This window comes from Elephas maximus, chromosome 1, assembly GCF_024166365.1.
Source record: "Elephas maximus indicus isolate mEleMax1 chromosome 1, mEleMax1 primary haplotype, whole genome shotgun sequence".
Taxonomy (NCBI): domain Eukaryota; kingdom Metazoa; phylum Chordata; class Mammalia; order Proboscidea; family Elephantidae; genus Elephas; species Elephas maximus.
In genome coordinates, this window is record NC_064819.1 from 118,974,795 (window position 1) to 118,992,905 (window position 18,111).

Below are 18,111 nucleotides of genomic sequence, written 5' to 3' on the forward strand. Positions count from 1 at the left end.
CGCTCTTTCATAATCACATCTTACAAAAGAAGCATCACGGCTTTGCTCAGGAACAGTGCCACTGGATGTTAGGGCAGGTTCCACCAAGAGAGGAATTCTAATGTGTTTTAGATGGGACAAGGAAGATTTAGATTCTTGTTACTATAAACTCCTTCCTGGCTATATTTGAAATTCCAGTTGAAGGATCAAAATCTCAAAAAGAAATCAAAGCTACAGACTTCAGGCTCTGATTCTCGCCCCAACCTGCTGCCCTGGGATGAGGGTGACCCTGGGCTGCATAGCTACCAAGTGAGGTCAGCTTGATTTTCATATCAAGGGTTTGTCCTGCCTCTGCCCTTTTGCAGGGTTTGCCTGCCAGCAGAAGATTATTAGCTGGGAAGGCCATTCGGTCACATTACTAAACTTTGTTATCATTTGTTCTGCAGACTAGAGAAATTTACCAAGCATATTCAATGGTGTCGTTTGGAAAGAGTGTTTGCATTTTACTAGAAAAGAAATTACTGGCCATCTGGTGATGAAAACACTTAAGTATGTGTTTCTGGCTCTAAGATATATTCACATTTTCATTAAAAAAAAAAAAAGAAGCTATTTGTTTTTTCCTTTCCTAGTCTCAATCTCCTCTCCGCTTGGAGTCTACTAAAACTGTCAGAGTTCTTTTCCTCTTGCCTATTTGGGAGGCAGCATGTAGGGGAGCAGCTAGGAGCACAGGCTTTGGAGTCAATCAGTTTGAATCTTGGTAAATAAATTCTTTGTGCTTCAGTTATTCAATAGTAAAATGGAGGTAGTATCTACCCTCATGGGGCTACTGGGAAGGATTACATAAAAGCACACACACTGCCAGAAGAAAGCAAGTCTGTCTTGGAAGAAATAGCGCCAAAGTGCTCGTTGGAAACAAGGATGGTGAGACTTCCTCTCACATACTTGGGATACTTTACCAGGAGGGACCAGTCCCTGGAGGCATTATGCTTGGTAAAGTAGAGCAAAAATGAGGAAGACACACAGTGGCTGCAACAATGGGTTCGAGCATTAGCAAGGATTGTGAGGATGGAGAAGGGCTGGGCAATGTTTCATTGTGTTGTACGCAGGGTCGCTATGAGTCGGAGCCGACTGGAAGACACCTAATACCACCAACACCCTTCAAATGTTATTTTCTAGCTCTGGGGCAATAATACAGGGGTTTAATCAACATTACAAAAAAAAAGCTTAGAATACAATGGAAATAACACAACATGTCGTTAATGGGAAAGGAAATACTATCTCACGAAAATATTGTTTCACACAGCATTTGTTTTAGGTACCATCACTCTTTGTCAAAACTGAAAGCTACTGGTGTAGAACACTGCCTCATGCAATTAGATAGACCTGGGTTCCTTCACCAGCAGATCAAGTGACTCCCCTTCTCACAACTCCTAAATGGCTCACACACAGCAAAAAATCCAACATCCTCCACCAAGACCACTGGCCTATCTTCAGACCTCTGCTTCCTTCATTTCAACCCTTACTCCCTGCCATGTTGCAGCCACACTGGGCCTTTCCGTGCCTCCAATGACCATTTTCTCAGGGCCTTTGCCCTTTTGTTCCTTCTGCCTCGGAAGATTTTACCTCAGCCCTTAAACAGCTGGTTCTGGTGGACCTCAAGTCATGTGTCAGCTCCCCAGAGAGACCTCTGCGGACCCACTCTAACACTGTAACCCCCCTTCCTATCACTACCACCAGGGGGTGTCACCCACATTAGCGCCTCCTGGAGTTGCACAATGTGATTGTGATTACCCTGCCCTCATGGGTCTTAAATTTCTCTCCCTTCCCACTGTGGCACAATTCTAGCCATTCAGAATTTGCGTTAGTCTGAGCCTTTGTTTCATCGTGTGTCAAATAAGGAAAAAGCAAATGTCCTTTCTGGTTCTAAAGTACTGTTTCTATAATGAAACTTCTCCAGAATTCTCTTAGTGTGATCATCCATTTTTCTTTTACTCTCACCAAATACAACACAATGCTTACTCTAAATTGCCAGGAAAGTAACTTTAGTCAAGTGAATTTGTCTTGTTAGCTGAAGTTTATTCCTTTTAAGCAAATGACTTCTTAAAAAATTTTATGTATATATGGTAGGAATCTTTATAAAATTGCTTACATGCTCTTCTGCTCTCAATAGGAAGCTAGTAAACATACTCACTTTTTTATTAAGGCTTCAGACGTCATCATCAATTTCTTTCTTTTTTTTTTTTTTTAAACTAGAGTTATAACACAGCAAGGCCCTCAGAGGCAAATTCTAGGCCTCGCCTAAGAGTCTGATCTACTTTTCACAGTTGCCCTCCTGACTGGTGTGTCTAATTTCTGCCTCAATCAATTTCTCATAGTTCATCCTGAGCTGAGAAACCACGTGACTAAGCTTGCAGGAATTGGGTAAAGTAATCTCTGGGTAGAGCTAGAGACGCACTTCTAGGAGTAAAGTACACGAACTTTGTGCTCAGGGGACTTTTACTTCCTAGTTCTTCCTCTATTTGAATAGTAGGGCCAAGAGATCATGATCCCTAGATACAGATTAACATAGCAACCAGCCTCATGGTCACGTTGGAGAGTACTACCATGCTTAGCACAGGTACGTCTGTCAGTCAAAAAGTACGCTAGATGATAACCAGGCCAAAAAAAAAAAAAAAAACCAAACCCACTGCCATAAGGTCAATTCCCACTCATATCAACCCTAAAGGACAGAGTAGAACTGTTCCACAGGGCTTCCAAGGCTCTATTCTTTACGGGAGCAGACTGCCACATCTTTCTCCCCTGAAGCAGCTGGTGGGTTCAAACTGCCAGCCTACTAGCACTTAACCACTACTAGAGCTATTAAATACCTGATATAGGGTCACTACAAGTTGGAATTGACGTAATGTCAATGGGTTTGGTTTTTTTGGTTTTGTGTAAACATGTACATTTAGAGAGGGAAGCGAAAGAAGCACACCAAAAAACCTTTTGGTTCATCTGAGGCTTACCATTCTCAGAGCATACTTTACAAGCTAGACTTTAAAAAAAATGTGACCTGTACTTAATCCAAATGGAGTAGACTCATAGCCCAGATTCTTACTATCTTCCAGGAAAAGGGTCATGGAGTCTCTGGCCTTCATTTTTTTTGGAGGGAGAGGTAAATTCTGCCAAATCACATCCAGTTCAAAAATAATTAAATGACTCCAAAGGAATTACAAAAAAAAAAAAAATCTAGGGGGAGAAGAGAAGAAACACTGGGTCTGTGCGAACATTTATGTAATTAGAAACATCTGTTTTTGGAGTTCTGTGAGATCTTACTGTAGAAATAAGTTTAACTCACCAAATCCTGACCACAACAGACAAAAAAACCTAAAAATACAGAAAGTTCTTTAAACGTGTCCACACAGAGTAAAACTTTAGCTACCTGAACCCTCTGAGGATATGCCAATCTAGATAACCAAGTTTTCCAGAATCTATAAAGGTATATAAAAAATTAGCTCTTCTGATTAGAAGTCTAAGGTTATTACATGCTCCTTCATCCTCTTCAACATTATCTCAGAAACCCAACCTTTAAGTAGAGATCCAGGGCCGTCATTCTAATATACTCAATTCACTACCGTTTTTACTACACAACAGTGATAACTTAGTAGCCACTGAGATACTGCCTAATTGACTCCAAACTTGAATGCTATCCCAATTCAAGTCTGTTTCTTTCTAAATATTATAATCAAGATTTGAAAGACCCTAGAAGACTCATTAACAACTTGCGATATGCAGACGACACAACCTTGCTTGCCCAAAGCAAAGAGGACTTGAAGCGCTTACTGATGAAGACGAAAGACTACAGCTTTCAGTAAGGATTACACTTCAACATAAAGAAAACAAAAATCCTCACAACTAGGCCAATAAGCAACATCGTGATAAACAGAGAAAATACTGAAGTAGCCAAGTAATTTCATTTCACCTGAATCCACAAACAACAACCATGGATGCAGCAGTCAAGAAATCAAATGACATATTGCACTGGGCAAATCTGCTGCAAAAGACCTCTTTAAAGTGTTAAAAAGCAAAGATGTCACTTTAAGGACTACGGTGTGCCTGACCCAAGCCATGGCCTTTTCAATTGCTTTTTTTTTTTCTCCAAATGGGAGACATCTAGAAGAAATTCATTTTCCCATTTCTGGGTTTACCATGCCATGTCTCCCCACATGGCCTATTATAATGGACCTTAACAACCTGAACCCAACCTGCCTTTCTAGCCTCAACCTCTAGCCATTCCCTGCTCTGGTCCTATGTTCCAGTCACAAAAAGCTGCACTCCTGCAACTTGGGGCACTTTCGTAATCTCACATTTGTACATGCCCTTTTCTTGCCTCCTCAACATTTCCTTCAAGATCCTACTAGAAGGTCCCCCCATTTGCTAGGTCCCCAGGCTCTCTAAGTATGGTTCCCTTTGGAGCTTTCCAAGGGCAGAGAGATTCTCTCTTAATTATTGGTTTCTCTCTTCAATCCCACGACCTAGATAGGAAGTGTTCAATACGTAGGAGGTATTCTATAAGTATTCCTTAACTGAAAAATCATCCATCATGGAAAGAAAGCCCTTAAAGAGTTTTGCCAGGCACAGCTGAAGATACAGTGCAGAAAAAAGCTCAAGAATATGCATACAGTGAAGCCTGTGAGAGCCAGAGCTCTACAAAAAAAAAAAAAAAAAAAAAAAACAGGACTGCCTTATTTTTCCAGGTCTCGTAAGTTATCCGTCTTTGACAAGATGCAGTCACCACTTTTCTATTGCTCTGTATTAGTAAAAAATACTTGGAATTCTTCTCTTATAGGTTTTTGTCTTACATAAGTTTCAGCTCTCGCAGGTTTTATTGCACGTGCAATCAACAAGGTAAAATTCACAATGTCTGACATCTAATCAAAGATTACCAGGTATGCAAAGAGAAACAGGGAAACATGACTTATAATAAAGATTAAAAAATCAGTTGAACCTGACCTGAAATGACAAAAGTGGTAGAATTAGCAAAGACATTAAAAGTTATTATTTAACTGTATTCCATATGTTCAAAAAGTTGAGTTTTGTAAAGTTGCAAAATATAAGGTCAATATACAAAAATCAATTGTACTTCTGTATTACAGCAATGAATAATTAAGAATTTGAAATTGAAAATACCATTTACAATAGAATAAAAAAAATGAAACAGGAATAAATATGACAAAAGATATGGAAGACTTGTACATTAAAAACTATAAAACATGGCTGAAAAAAACTGAAGACCTAAATAAGTGGAGAGATACACCTGTTCTTGAGTCGGAAGACTGAATACTGTTACAGACGTCATTTTTCCCCAAATTGATCTATAGATTCAATGCAATCCCAATCGAAATCCCATCAATTTTTTTTTGTAGAAATTTCCAAACTGATTCTAAAATCAGGTGGAAATTCAAAGGACCTTGAAGAGTCAAAACAAGTTAAAAAAGAACAAAGTTGGAGAACTAACACTACCTGGTCTTACAATTTATTATAAAAGTATAGCAATCAAAAGATAGATAAATAGATCAATGGAACATTACAGATAATCCAAAAATAAAACCACACATATATAAACAACTAGTATTTGGCAAAAAAGGAGTCCCTGGGTTGCTATGAGTTGGAATCAACTCAACGGCAATGGGATGGGTGGCGCAAACGGTTAAACGCTTGACTGCTAGTCGAAAGGCTGGCAGTTCAAACTCTTCCAGAGGCACCTTGGAAGACAGGCCTGGGGATCTGCTTCTGAAAGAAGCAGTCTATCTTTGGCAATGGAGAAAGAATAATCTTTTCAACAAAAGATGCTGAAGCAATATGCAAAACGAACAACAACAAAAAAACAAGGAACCTTAATTCATACCTCACACTATTATATACAAAAATAACTCAAAATGTACCAAAGACCTAAGTGCAAAACTTAAAATTATGAAAGTTCTAGAGAAAATATAGAAAACCTTTGTGACCTTGGGTTAGGCAAAGATTTCTTAGATAATGCCACCAAAAGCATGACACATAAAAACAAAACACAAAAAACCAAATGAACTGGACTTCATCAAAATAATAACTTCTGTCCTTCAAAAGACATGATTAAAAGAATGAAAAGACAAGCCAAATACTGGGAGGGGAAATATCAGCAAAGCATACCTCTGATATGTTACATCCAGAGCATATAAAGAACTCTCAAAACCCAGTAAGAAAACAAACAACCCAAATGGGCAAATCATTTGAACAGACACTTCACACAAAAAATTATATGGGTTACAAATAAGAACATGAAAAGATACGAGTATCACTGGTCTTTAGGGAAATGCAAATTAAAAATACAATGAAGTGTTGGGAAGGATGTGGAAGAAGGGGCACTTGCATACACTACTGGTGGGGATTTAAAATGATACAACCACTTTGCAGAAGTTTGGTAGTTTTGTTAAATAGTTATATATACACCAAAACATACAAACAAAAAAACCCCAAACCCATTGCTGTAGGGTTGATTACAACTCATAGGGACCCTACAGTACGGAGAAGAAATGCATCATAGGGTTTTCAAGAAGCACCTGGTGGATTCAAATTGCCAACCTTTTCATTAGCAGCTGTAGCTCTTAACCAGTAAAACACCAAGGTTTCCATAAACATACATTGTTTCTAGATAATAATCAAAAGAAATTATTACTTAACAAATTATTAAATTATGTTTTATATCTTGACTATGGTGGCAAATACCTCGTACATATTTGTTAAAAGTCACTAAACTGTACACTTAAAATGGATGCAAATTACTGTATGTAAATTATAATCCAATGAAATTGGCTTAAAAACCTACCCCAAACCAAAAGAAATGAAAACATAAGTCCATACAGTGACTTGTATAATAATGTTCATAGCATTTTATTTTTAAGAGCCCCCAAACTGGATAGAATTGAAACGGTGATCTGATAAACCAACTGTGGTATATATACATCCATGTAATGAATGCTACTCGGTAATTAAAGGGAACAAACTACTGATACATGCAGCAACATGGATGAGTCTCAAAGAATTTCTGCAGTGAAAAAGCCAGACCAAAAAAAAAAAAAATAGATACTGTATGATTCCCTAGATATAAAAATCTAGGAAATGCAAACTAAGCCACAGTGACAGAAAGCAGATCAGTGATTTCCGGGGGAGGGGTGGGAAGAGGAAAGGAGGAGAACACCAAGGGGCACGAGGATATTTTCAGAGATGATGGATCTGTTCATTATCCTGACTGTGGTGACAGTTTCCCTGGTGCATACATACATCAACACTTATGAAAAATTACACACTTCGGCGTCTGGGGTCTTAAATGCTAACAAGCGGCCATCTAAGATGCATCAGTGAGTCTCAACCCACCTGGATCAAAGGAGAATGAAGAACACCAAGGTCACAAGATAATTATGATCCCAAGAGACAGAAAGGGCTACATGAACTAGAGACTTACATCATCCTGAGACCAGAAGAACTAGATGGTGCCCAGCCACAACCGATGACTGCCCTGACAGGGAGCACAACAGAGAACCCTTGAGGGAGCAGGAGAACAGTGGGATGCAGACCCCAAATTCTCATAGAAAGATCAGACTTAATGGTCTAAGACTAGAAGAATCCCGGCGGTCATGGTCCCCAAACCTTCCGTTGGCCCAGGACAGGAACCATTCCCGAAGACAACTCATCAGACATGGATTGGACTGGACAACGGGTTGGAGAGAGATGCCGATGAGGAGTGAGCTACTTGTATCAGGTGGACACTTGAGACTATGTTGGCATCTCCTGTCTAGAGGGGAGATGGGAGGGTAGAGGGGGTTGGAAACTGGCAGAACGGTCACAAAAGGAGAGACTGGAAGGAGGGAGCGGGCTGACTCATTAGGGGGAGAGTAAGTGGGAGTATGTAGTAAGGTGTATATAAGTTTATATGTGAGAGACTGACTTGATTTGTAAACTTTCACTTAAAGCACAATAAAAATTATTTAAAAAAATTGCACACTTTTATGTGCAGTTTCCAAAACCAAAAACCAAACCCACTGCCATCGAGTCGATTCTGACTCACAGCGACCCTATAGGACAAAGTACAACTGCCCCATAGGGTTTCCAAGGCTGTAAATCTTTACGGAAGCAGACGGCCACATCTTTTTCCCACAGAGTGGCTGGTGGGTTCGAACTGCACAGTTGAGTGCTTTAACCACTGTGCCACCAGGGCTTACTGTGTCAACTATACCTCCATAAAGCTGTTAAAATGAAAAAAAAAAAAAAAAACAAGCCTTGGTTAGGAAGCTTATTTAGGATATGGTCCATCCAATAGTAAGGGAAACATCAGTAATGACCCACATACATGCCTTGAGTATCTAAAAAAAATTTTAAGAAGCACAAAGTCTGATGTTAGAAGCTCAATATTCTGACATCTTTTCTCAAGATATGAAGTCTTACTGAATTTAACCTAGGTTTATACTTTATAAAACCAAACCCGTGGTCGTTAAGTGGATTCCGACTCATAGTGACCCCATAACCCTGGTGGCGTAGTGGTTAAGAGCTATGGCTGCTAATTAAGGGGTCGGCAGTTCAAATCCACCAGGCACTCCTTGGAAACCCTATGGGAAGGTTCTACTCTGTCTGATAGAGTTGCTATGAGTCGGAATCGACTCGACAGCAATGGGTTTTTTTTTTATACTTTATAGTGGAACTACACACACAGAACTAGTGAGTACATTTGCTAATACCATTTCTAGACTAGAATACTTCTAGTCTTCCCACGAAGGCTTCTACAGTGAGATAGCAGAGTTAGAATAATGAGTTGGTGAAATCATGCCTAGTCCAGAAACATTTTTCAAGGGGAATCAGGTATAAACCTTCTTCCCCTCTACTTTCCTCATGCTTTCTGTAACAAAACCTCTATCTAGAACTAAACGAACTGGTCATACCTAGTCACTGCATTTATGACACCAAGTGCATAGCCCTCACACATCATCCAATGATCTCCCTCACTCTGTCATCTTTATTACACTGTTCTTGTGCCTAGAACGTCAGTCCCAGCTGCAGAGTTTGGGGGCTCCCTGACCTGTTCCTGATGCCCTCAGGACACCCACTTCTAGCTCTACAGATGCATCAGTCGTTTAAGGTGTGACAAAGATAAAAATCAGACTTACAGAAATTCCAACCCTAGCTTGACTTGATTTTAAGTCTCAAACAAAATCAATACAACACACACACACGCACAACTGCAAAAGGCACAAAGGAAATTCTGAGAGGTGATGGAAATGTTTTATATCTTGACTATGGTGGCAAAAACTTGGTTGTACTTGTTAAAAATCATTGAACTATACACTTACAATGGATGCAAATTATTGTATGTGAATTAAAATCCAATGAAACTGGCTTAAAAAGAAAATCTACCTAAAACCACATACACACATAAAAAAGAGAAAAAAAAAAATTAAATAAGCACCAGAAGCAGCAGTCAAGCCGACACTTAAGCCAAGCTTAAATTCTCAGCCTCATCTCCTAACATACAGATAGATATAGGATCAAGTACCCGGTTTCCTAGCCTTCAAAAGGAACCTCTTGGTAAAAAAGGTGAGAGAGAGTGTGAGAGAGAGAGAGTTGAGTGTGAGAGAGAAAGTGTGTGTGTGCTGGGGGGACACCAAACGGTTCCAACCACGTCTCACTCTTTTTTCCTTGATTTCACCACTGCACTTTAAACAAAGATCAATAAATGCTGTTGAACCAATGTCCACAGGGACAGCTGAAGAGAAAAAATAAAAAAGTTTTTTTTTTAAGACAGATGCAAAATTTTGCCTTTTTTCGCATCAGAGAATATACAATGAATGATAAGAAACCCAACTCTTTAGAAGTACTATCAAGAAATAATTAAATCCTGCTCAATATTTTAAAAAGCCAGTTTCATACAGTACATTTTAGAAACATAATCTAGAAATACAATAAAAAATTATTAACCTGACAAGACATAATTACATCTGAATGGGCAAATATCAGTTAATTGGGATAAAATCCCTCATACATGGAATGCCTCCTCATTCCCAAAGAGGCTCTTTAAATGAGATATACTGGATATTTTACAATTTCCAAGAAAAACATTTTAAGCTACCACTTATGAGCTTTTACTTAAAAGGCTAGGTACTGTGCAAACCATTTCTCTAACATCTCACACCATCTTAATACCCATAAAAAGGAAGGTGCTATTATCTCCATTTTACAGATCACGAAACTGAGGTTAAGCGAGATTAAGCAATTTATCCAAAGCTACACTGAACCTTCAATTAGACTTAAATGCCTATGCTTTTGTTCATTCTAGATTTACTGCTCAAAACTATATCATTTTTGTTATAGAGTCACAAGCTTATTTATTAACAAGCTATGAGTTTTCTAAATAGTCATTTAAGCATTCTTAATCTAGCACAGATGAATTTGTAGTTTAAACTCAATAGATGAAACACTAGTCCTTATTAAATCCCATCTCAGTTTTACTGGTTTTATGCGTAAGAACACACTCGAGTATTAAAAGCACACTGTGTTTTCCTCTCAAAGTTCACATGAACTCTTATGCAAACTAGGGGACAATTTACCTTCTTGCCTTTGAGAACTACTGCCCTGAATTAAAAAAAAATTTTTTAATTATACTTTTTTTTTTAATCTGCTTTTAAATGTTGTTTTCTGACACCTCTATAACCTGTACAGTTTGAACTCTGCAAAAGGAGATTTGATGAAATCTCATACATTGTAAATAATCCAAATCGACCAACCCCTAGCATAATATGTCTAAGAAATGTACCTGGAGTCAGGCAGATTTCAATTCTGATAGTGTCTCTGCTAGCTGAAAAGGCCTGGTAAGTAGCTAACACTGGAGTAATTACATGGAAAAAAAATAAAGAGTCACATTTATCATTCCATTTACGTCACAGATTTCCTAGATATGTCTTTTAGTGCGTGCATCCCAAGTTATAAACAAAACCTGTACCTGAAGAGTTGTGTGTGAGCTGTCAAGTGAGAAGTGCTTTCTTTTTTGTTTATACAAAATGCTTAGTAGGCAAAAGAGCACCTGGGAACATCCATCTCACATGCCCCCCTGCAGCCCTGGGGCAAAATGAGCTATTTTCCTGGCACGTAAGAGTTAGAACTTCTATTTTCCCACAGAAACAACATAATAATAAATGGTGGGTAGGGATAGGACCTGTCTGTCATATTAAGGGCAAAAAGGCATCTGTAGGTTGATCTGGGAATCTACCTATTTATAAAGCGCTCACAGGAAAACTCTTCTGAGTTTCAAAAACCCAGTGTACACTTGCTTTATAACACAATCCATTTCTACCATAGTGATTGGTGGCAGCCTTTTCCTTACTCAGCAGACTAAAGATTATCTCCAGGTGAACTTCAAAGAGCAACATTTTCTCGTTTAAAATATGCACATGATTAATAATCTTATGGACTCAAATTGTAAAAGCTAGAAGGGATCAGAAAGAATCCAACCCCCGTTTTCCAAATGAAGAAATAGGCTTGAGATCACATGACAAGTTTGGCAGGCCTTGGACTAGAACACAAGTCAAACTCCAAATCTAGAGTTCTTTCTGGTGCAAAAGAGATAAATACTGTTCTAGAAAGTAGGGCTTAACCTTTCTAAAGTGGCAGGGTCTCCTTCCAAGTATACCTATGACCATAGTCTCAAGGCTCATTCTTTCTTTTTTAACTTAAGTTCATGGCCCTGTAAATGCAACACCAGAACTTCCCAGGAAAAACAGTATTTCAGTATCACACTAGCATACACGGTCCAACATACCATTTCTAAAACACTACTGTCTAACAAGGCCATCCTTGATCTCCAGGGGTCACACCACCCACCACACCCTTCTCTACTTTTATCTGTTCAGCCACCTTTCTCAGCTATTTCCCAAGGCTTTGGCATACATACAAGCTTGTTCGCTGCCCTCCAGACCTATCTTCAGACTTCTATTCAGTACGTGCAACAGTAAATTCCCACTACTACAAGGATTAGCGCTAACCCTTGAGTTCTCTCTCTCTGTCTTCACCAGGCTCACCTCATCAAGGAAGCCTTCCATGATAAATCTAAGATTGTGGCTTTCAAACTCCTTTTGACTGCAACACACAGTAAGAAATAATTTACATGAGACTTAATACACACCATCTCAAATAAATAACTCAAAAGTTTCTACTTAAAATTCTTACTATGAACATGAACTGATACTCTTCATTCTAATTCATTTCAGGTTTTTTTAAAACTCCTGATTGGAATCTTCTAAATCCATTTCTCAACACACTAATGAATCACCAACTGCAGTTCAAAAAACAATGCTCAGTAACATAAAAGGGTGATTACTTTGACGTGATGCTGGAGCAATAGTTACAGGCACTGGCAAATATTTATGTGTGAGAGGGACTCCCCCTCCCCTCGAGATCACACCTTCTATCTACCCATTCTGGATGCAGAGGTACCAGTACACAATGAGAAAAAGACCACGCATCTCACAGGTCAAGGATGGGCCTGAGAACCCTGGAGGAGAGACCAGGGCCATTCCAGAGGAAGAGATGAGTGGAGCTTTTTTTGTAACTAACTGGGCAGTATCTATAACCTGAATTCTTCCCGTTGTGTCCGGTGCTTATTTCCAACTAGATTATAAACACTTCCAGGAGGAATATGTTATCCTTCTTGAAAATTCTATACTTCACCCAAGGACACACTTGAACCTGAATTTAAAACAATAGGTTTTTTTTTAAATCCAAGATAACTTTTCTATCTGTGGTTTTTGTTAAACAGTAATGCCTCACTCTACAGGACATTGATTTGTTGATGGAAAAATAGTAAAGGGGAGGGCAGACTTTAGAAAGAAAAAAAAAAACCTAGGAGGATAGGGAGGACAGATCATAAAAAGTAAAATGGTGCTGAAACAGAAGAAGCATCCCTTAAATCAAGCTTAGAAAAATCAATTTATAGCTTTGTATTTCATTTATGACACCAAATATCTGTCACAAGAAATTTAAAGATCCATTCTCAATAGTTACTGACGCACTTTTCAGAGAACATCTTTAACACGTTTTAATGTAAGAGCAGCACTAGTTCAGCCAACTTGCTAGTCCAGCCAACTTACGAAGGTCTTGAACAACGCAGGAGTCGAATACTCAACAGATATGATCAGTATGGTGTTTTCAAGGAGGGCTGTTACTTGAATGAAATGACAGGTCCAATTTTCCCCTTGAGAAGCGTAATACAAGTCTGCATTATCGCCACTCTTCTCCATTCCCCTTTAAGAAAGGGAAAAAGGCCTAAACCTATTAGTAACCCTCTCTGCCACAGTCTGCTAAAATTGGGGACAGTACATACTCCAAGGTCCTATTCTTCATCTCTTACCCACTTCAGTTTACTTAACAAATAGAAAAGTCACTTAAATAAAATGGGTAATTTTTATATCACTAAAATGCCCTTTTTACCAATAGGAGAAATGGAGGAAAACATTTTTAAAGAGGAAGAAAGAATAAGGAATCCTGGAGAATCCTGTGTGAATACAGCAAATGGGCCAAAGATGGATAGGAGGAGGCCTGCAGGGGAGGTAGGAGCCGTCTCTACAGTAAGTTGCTGTGTTCCCACTGTGCGGCCAAGTCTCCCGATGACGGTAAAACCAAAAAACCAAACCCACTGCCGTAGAGTTCCGACTCACAGCAACCCTATAGCAGGGTCTCGGACAATTACTACTGAAGACGTTAACTGCCTTTGTTTTTGTTTTTTTAGGCAGACCTAGTTAAATATCGAAACAGGCACAAATGAAATTCTAACTTTTAATTCTCTAGCAGGGCTAATTATTAGTTAAACAGTAAAAAAAAAAAAAAAGTATATATATATATATACTTTTTTTTTTTTTTACTTAAACAGCAGTTCACTCATTTCATCATTCCATGAGTACTTGCTTGATGTCTCCTGTACCAGGCACTAGTCTAGGTTCTAGTGAAAGGGGTAAAAAAGATGCACAACAGCCAATGGAAAATAAGTTTTGGCAAAGATGTTGAAAAATTTAAACATTTATCTATTGCTAGTAGGTATGTAAATGGTGCAGTTGCTGTGGAAAAGTTTGGCAATTCCTCCAAAAGTTAAGCTTAGAATTACTATATGATTCACCAATTCCATTGCTAGTTATATACCTGAAAGAATTGAAAGCAGAAACGCAGATACTTGTACACCAATATTTACAGCTGCACTATTCACAACAGCCAAAAGGTAGAAACTACTGAGTCCATCAATGGATGAATAAAGAAAATATGATATATACATACAGCCATAAAGAGAAATGAAATTCTGATATATGCTAGGACATGGATGAACTTTGAAAATATTACGCTAAGCGAAATAAGCTAAGCACAAAAGAACAAATATTTTACGATCTTACTTATCTAAAATAGGGAAATGCGTAGAGACAAAAGTAGATTAGTAGTGCCTAATGGCTGGAGGGAAAAGGAGGAATAGTAAGCTATTAAAAAAAAAAGAAAGGTACAAATACCCCTGCCCCTCAGGGGCTTACATTTTTGTGAGTGACAGACAATATACAAATGAATATATAAAATTTCAGATGTTTGAAGAAACAATGAACTTAAGTTTAGTTAAACTAAAACTGAGAAATCATCACCAAACACATCACCCTTTTCTGTCCAAACTATTGTGACAAACCACTTATTTCAGGAATGGAGATTTACTAGTAATTATACTTTTCTAATTTAAAAACATAAACTATGGGTAATATTGCAAAGAATGGGAATTCCAGAACCCTTAATTGTGCTCATGCAGAACCTCTACACAGACCAAATAGAACAAGGGGATACTGCATGGTTTAAAATCAGAAAGGGTGTATGTCACGGTTGTATCCTTTCATCATACTTAATCTGTATGCTGGGCAAATAAGCCAAGAAGCTGGACTATATGAAGAACAGGGCATCAGGACTGGAGAAAGACTAACAATCTGTGATATGTAGATGACACAGCCTTGCTTGCTGAAAAGAAGAGGACTGGAAGCACTTACCAAGGATCACAGCCTTCAGTATGAAGTACACCTCAACATAAAGAAAATAAAAATCCTCACAACTGGACCAATAAACAACACCATGATAAACAGAGAAAAGATTGAAGTAGTCAAAGATTTCATTTTATTTGGATCCACAATCAATATCCATGGAAGCAGCAGTCAAGAAATCAAAGGACATATTGCATTGGGCAAATCTGCTGCAAAAGACCTCTTTAAAGTGTTAAAAAGCAAAGATGTCACTTTGAGGACTACTACAGTGTGCCTGATAGAAGCCATGGCATTTTCAATTGTCTCATATGCATGGAAAAAGCTGGACAATGAATAAGGTAGACCGAAGAATTGATGTCTTTGAATTATGGTGTTGGTGAAGAATACTGACTATACCATGGACTGCCAGAAGAATGAACAAATCTGTCTTGGAAGAAGTACAGCCAGCAGCACGGATGGTGAGACTTGATCTCACATACTTTGTACATGTTATCAGGAAGGACCAATCCCTGGAGAAGGACATCATGCTTGAGAAAGTAGAGGGTCAGGGAAAAAGAGGAAGACCCTCAACGAGATGGACTGACACAGTGGCTGCAATAACGGGCTCAAACATAGCAATGACTCTGAGGATGACAGCACTAGGCAGTGTTTTGTTCTGCTGTACATAGGGTCGCTGTGAGTTGGAACTGACTGGACAGCATCTAACAATTTAAAACAGCACAAGTCCTGCAGCTGTAGAAGGCAGAACTATCTACCAATCTTAGAAAGAAAAAACTTTTTCCGAGAAGATATTCTGCACAGGTGTAGCACCTTGATCACAGAGTGATCACAATGCTCACCAGTAGAATTACTTACACCAGTGGCAGCAAGCACTTCCCAAGAAATCACTTAATTACCTACACTCTACACACTTGTGAAGGAGCTCTGATGGCACCGTGGTTAAGCACTAGGCTGCTAACTGAAAGGCTGGGTGGTTTGAACCCATCAGCCACTGGGAGGGAGAAAGAAGTGGCAATCTGTTTCCATAAAGATTACAACCTTGAAAACCCCATGGGACAGTTCTATTCTATCCCATAGGGTTGCTGTTAGTCGGAATTGCCTGGAAGTCAATGGGTTAAGTTTGGCAATACAAACACATGTGACTTTTTAAAACGGGAGGGGAGGGCACAAAAAGCTTTGGTAAACAAAACTTTAAATTTAACAGGAGACGATGCTTTCCAGACCATTCCAATTAACAACAGTTCCAACATACTGAGAATCCGGAGACATTTCACCTCAAGGATGTACACATGTGGAAATGATGTTTTTTTTAAAGTTCAGACGCCAAGAACTACGCCACGGAAAGGCACTAATAAATCCCGATTTTGAAGCTCTAAGCGTTCCCATTTAGGATTAAACAGAATCAGGAAAGCTCCCTCTCCTCACCCACTCCTTTAGGAAAACTGAAACCATACTTCAATTTATACCTATAGTGTGTGTGTGCGTATGTGTAGGAGTGACGAGAAGAATTTGGAGAGGTTTAAGAGGAAGACACCCGGATCAGGTGGGGCAGAAGCGAACATCCTGAACACCTGATTCCTAACCAGCAATGAGCCTTCTAGGACAACTTAGCCCCTTTTATGTTAATCGCAAAAGCGAGTTTTGGAACACGAGGATGAATTGCAAAAGACGGCCGGCAGATGAACCAGCCTGAAAACTACTCCAGCACCAAATGTCACTTTTTCATGCTTACGCCCTCCCAGCGCCCAATTCACATTTGTCAACCAAAGAAGACCCAAATGAATGAATGAATAAGGGAGAAAGGGAGGGAGGTCTGACCCTCCACAAGGCCGGGCGAGGACAGGGGCTGCGCGCCCGGCACCGGGAAGCGCCGGGGACCCTCGGGGAGCCGTGCGGGACGCGGGCAGACTTAGGGCCCGGGGGAGGTGGCCCAGGCCTCGACGAACAAAGGCGGCGCGGGGTGGACTGGTGGCAGGGGCTCCGGACGGGGCGGGGGCCGCGGACGCTCACCTCATCGCCCCACTTGAGTACGTCCTTGTGCCGGTCCTTGACGGCGTGGTAGATGTGCAGAAACTGGAGGATCCCGTGCCGCCGCACGTGGTCCGCGTGGCGCTTGGTCTCCTCCCAGCTCAGAGGCGAGCCTTGGGACAGCAGCCCCATGGCCGCCCCTTCCTCCTCCTCCTCCTCCTCTGACCGCTGCTGCTCGTTCCGGGCGCGGGGCGCCGGTCGCTCGCCGGACACTCAGCCACTCGTAGGAGATGACGGCAGAGGCTGTTCCGTCCCGTGGAGGCGCCCTCGGGCCGCAGCCGATGGAGGAAGGGTCTCGTCCGCTCCTGGTCCCTGGCGCGGGACTCCCCGCCGCCCAGGTGACGGACCCAGGGGTCCGGCGCACCGCGCGGACACAGATGCAGAAGACTGGAGGACAGGCTGGGAGGCTCCTGTCCCGGCGGCCTCGTCCTTGGCCTGCGCCGTCTCCCGCTCTGCTCCTGCTCCCAGGTGGCGGCGACGGATCCCACGGTCGCGCTGCGGCAGCGGCTCCCGCTTCTCTGTACCGGTGTCGTGCACTGGCTTCTTCCTACTTGTGACCAAAACCTGCGCCGCCGCGGAGCATGCCCAGTCCGCCTCTCCGCTCGGTCGCTCGCCGCTCCCGGTGCGATCCGTCGCTCCGGATTTTATAGGCCACGGACGCGGGGCGGGGAAGGGAGGCGGTGCAGGGGAGGAGGCGTGGCTGAGCGCCCTGGAGGGACTTCAAAGGGGGCTGCGGAGGGGGCGTGCGCAGGAGTGGTTAGGGCGGGGTCGGGAGGGGGGCGGGGGAGTGAGGTCGGCCTCACTTTAAGGAAATACGATGTGTAAGAATTCTTTTTCCCTAATCAAAATTTTTTTTAATCCAATATAAACTGCAGGTTGGGGAAGAAAGATTGACCGAAGAATTCACCACGTTATTTTTTAGGTGAGAAGAGCTTCACATGTATAAAACCGTGGTGAAAGCAAAAGGGTAGGGTGAGAAAAATATTAAACTGAGTCAAATGAAACACCTGTTCAACTCCTGGCTCCAACACATATTGATTGTGCG

General features: G+C 40.8%; 1 protein-coding gene across 2 annotated transcripts in view; it reads right to left on the reverse strand.

The window, feature by feature from the left end:
- GCLC (glutamate-cysteine ligase catalytic subunit) overlaps positions 1-17,679 on the reverse strand; it is a 51,165-nt gene extending 33,486 nt beyond the window's left edge. For both annotated transcript variants that reach the window (XM_049894576.1, XM_049894571.1), the window contains exon 1: positions 17,049-17,679. In XM_049894576.1, coding sequence (XP_049750533.1) covers positions 17,049-17,198 — 150 coding nt within the window. In that variant the 5' untranslated portion in view covers positions 17,199-17,679. The remainder of the gene's footprint in view (positions 1-17,048) is intronic.
- Between the last annotated feature and the right edge of the window lie 432 nt (positions 17,680-18,111).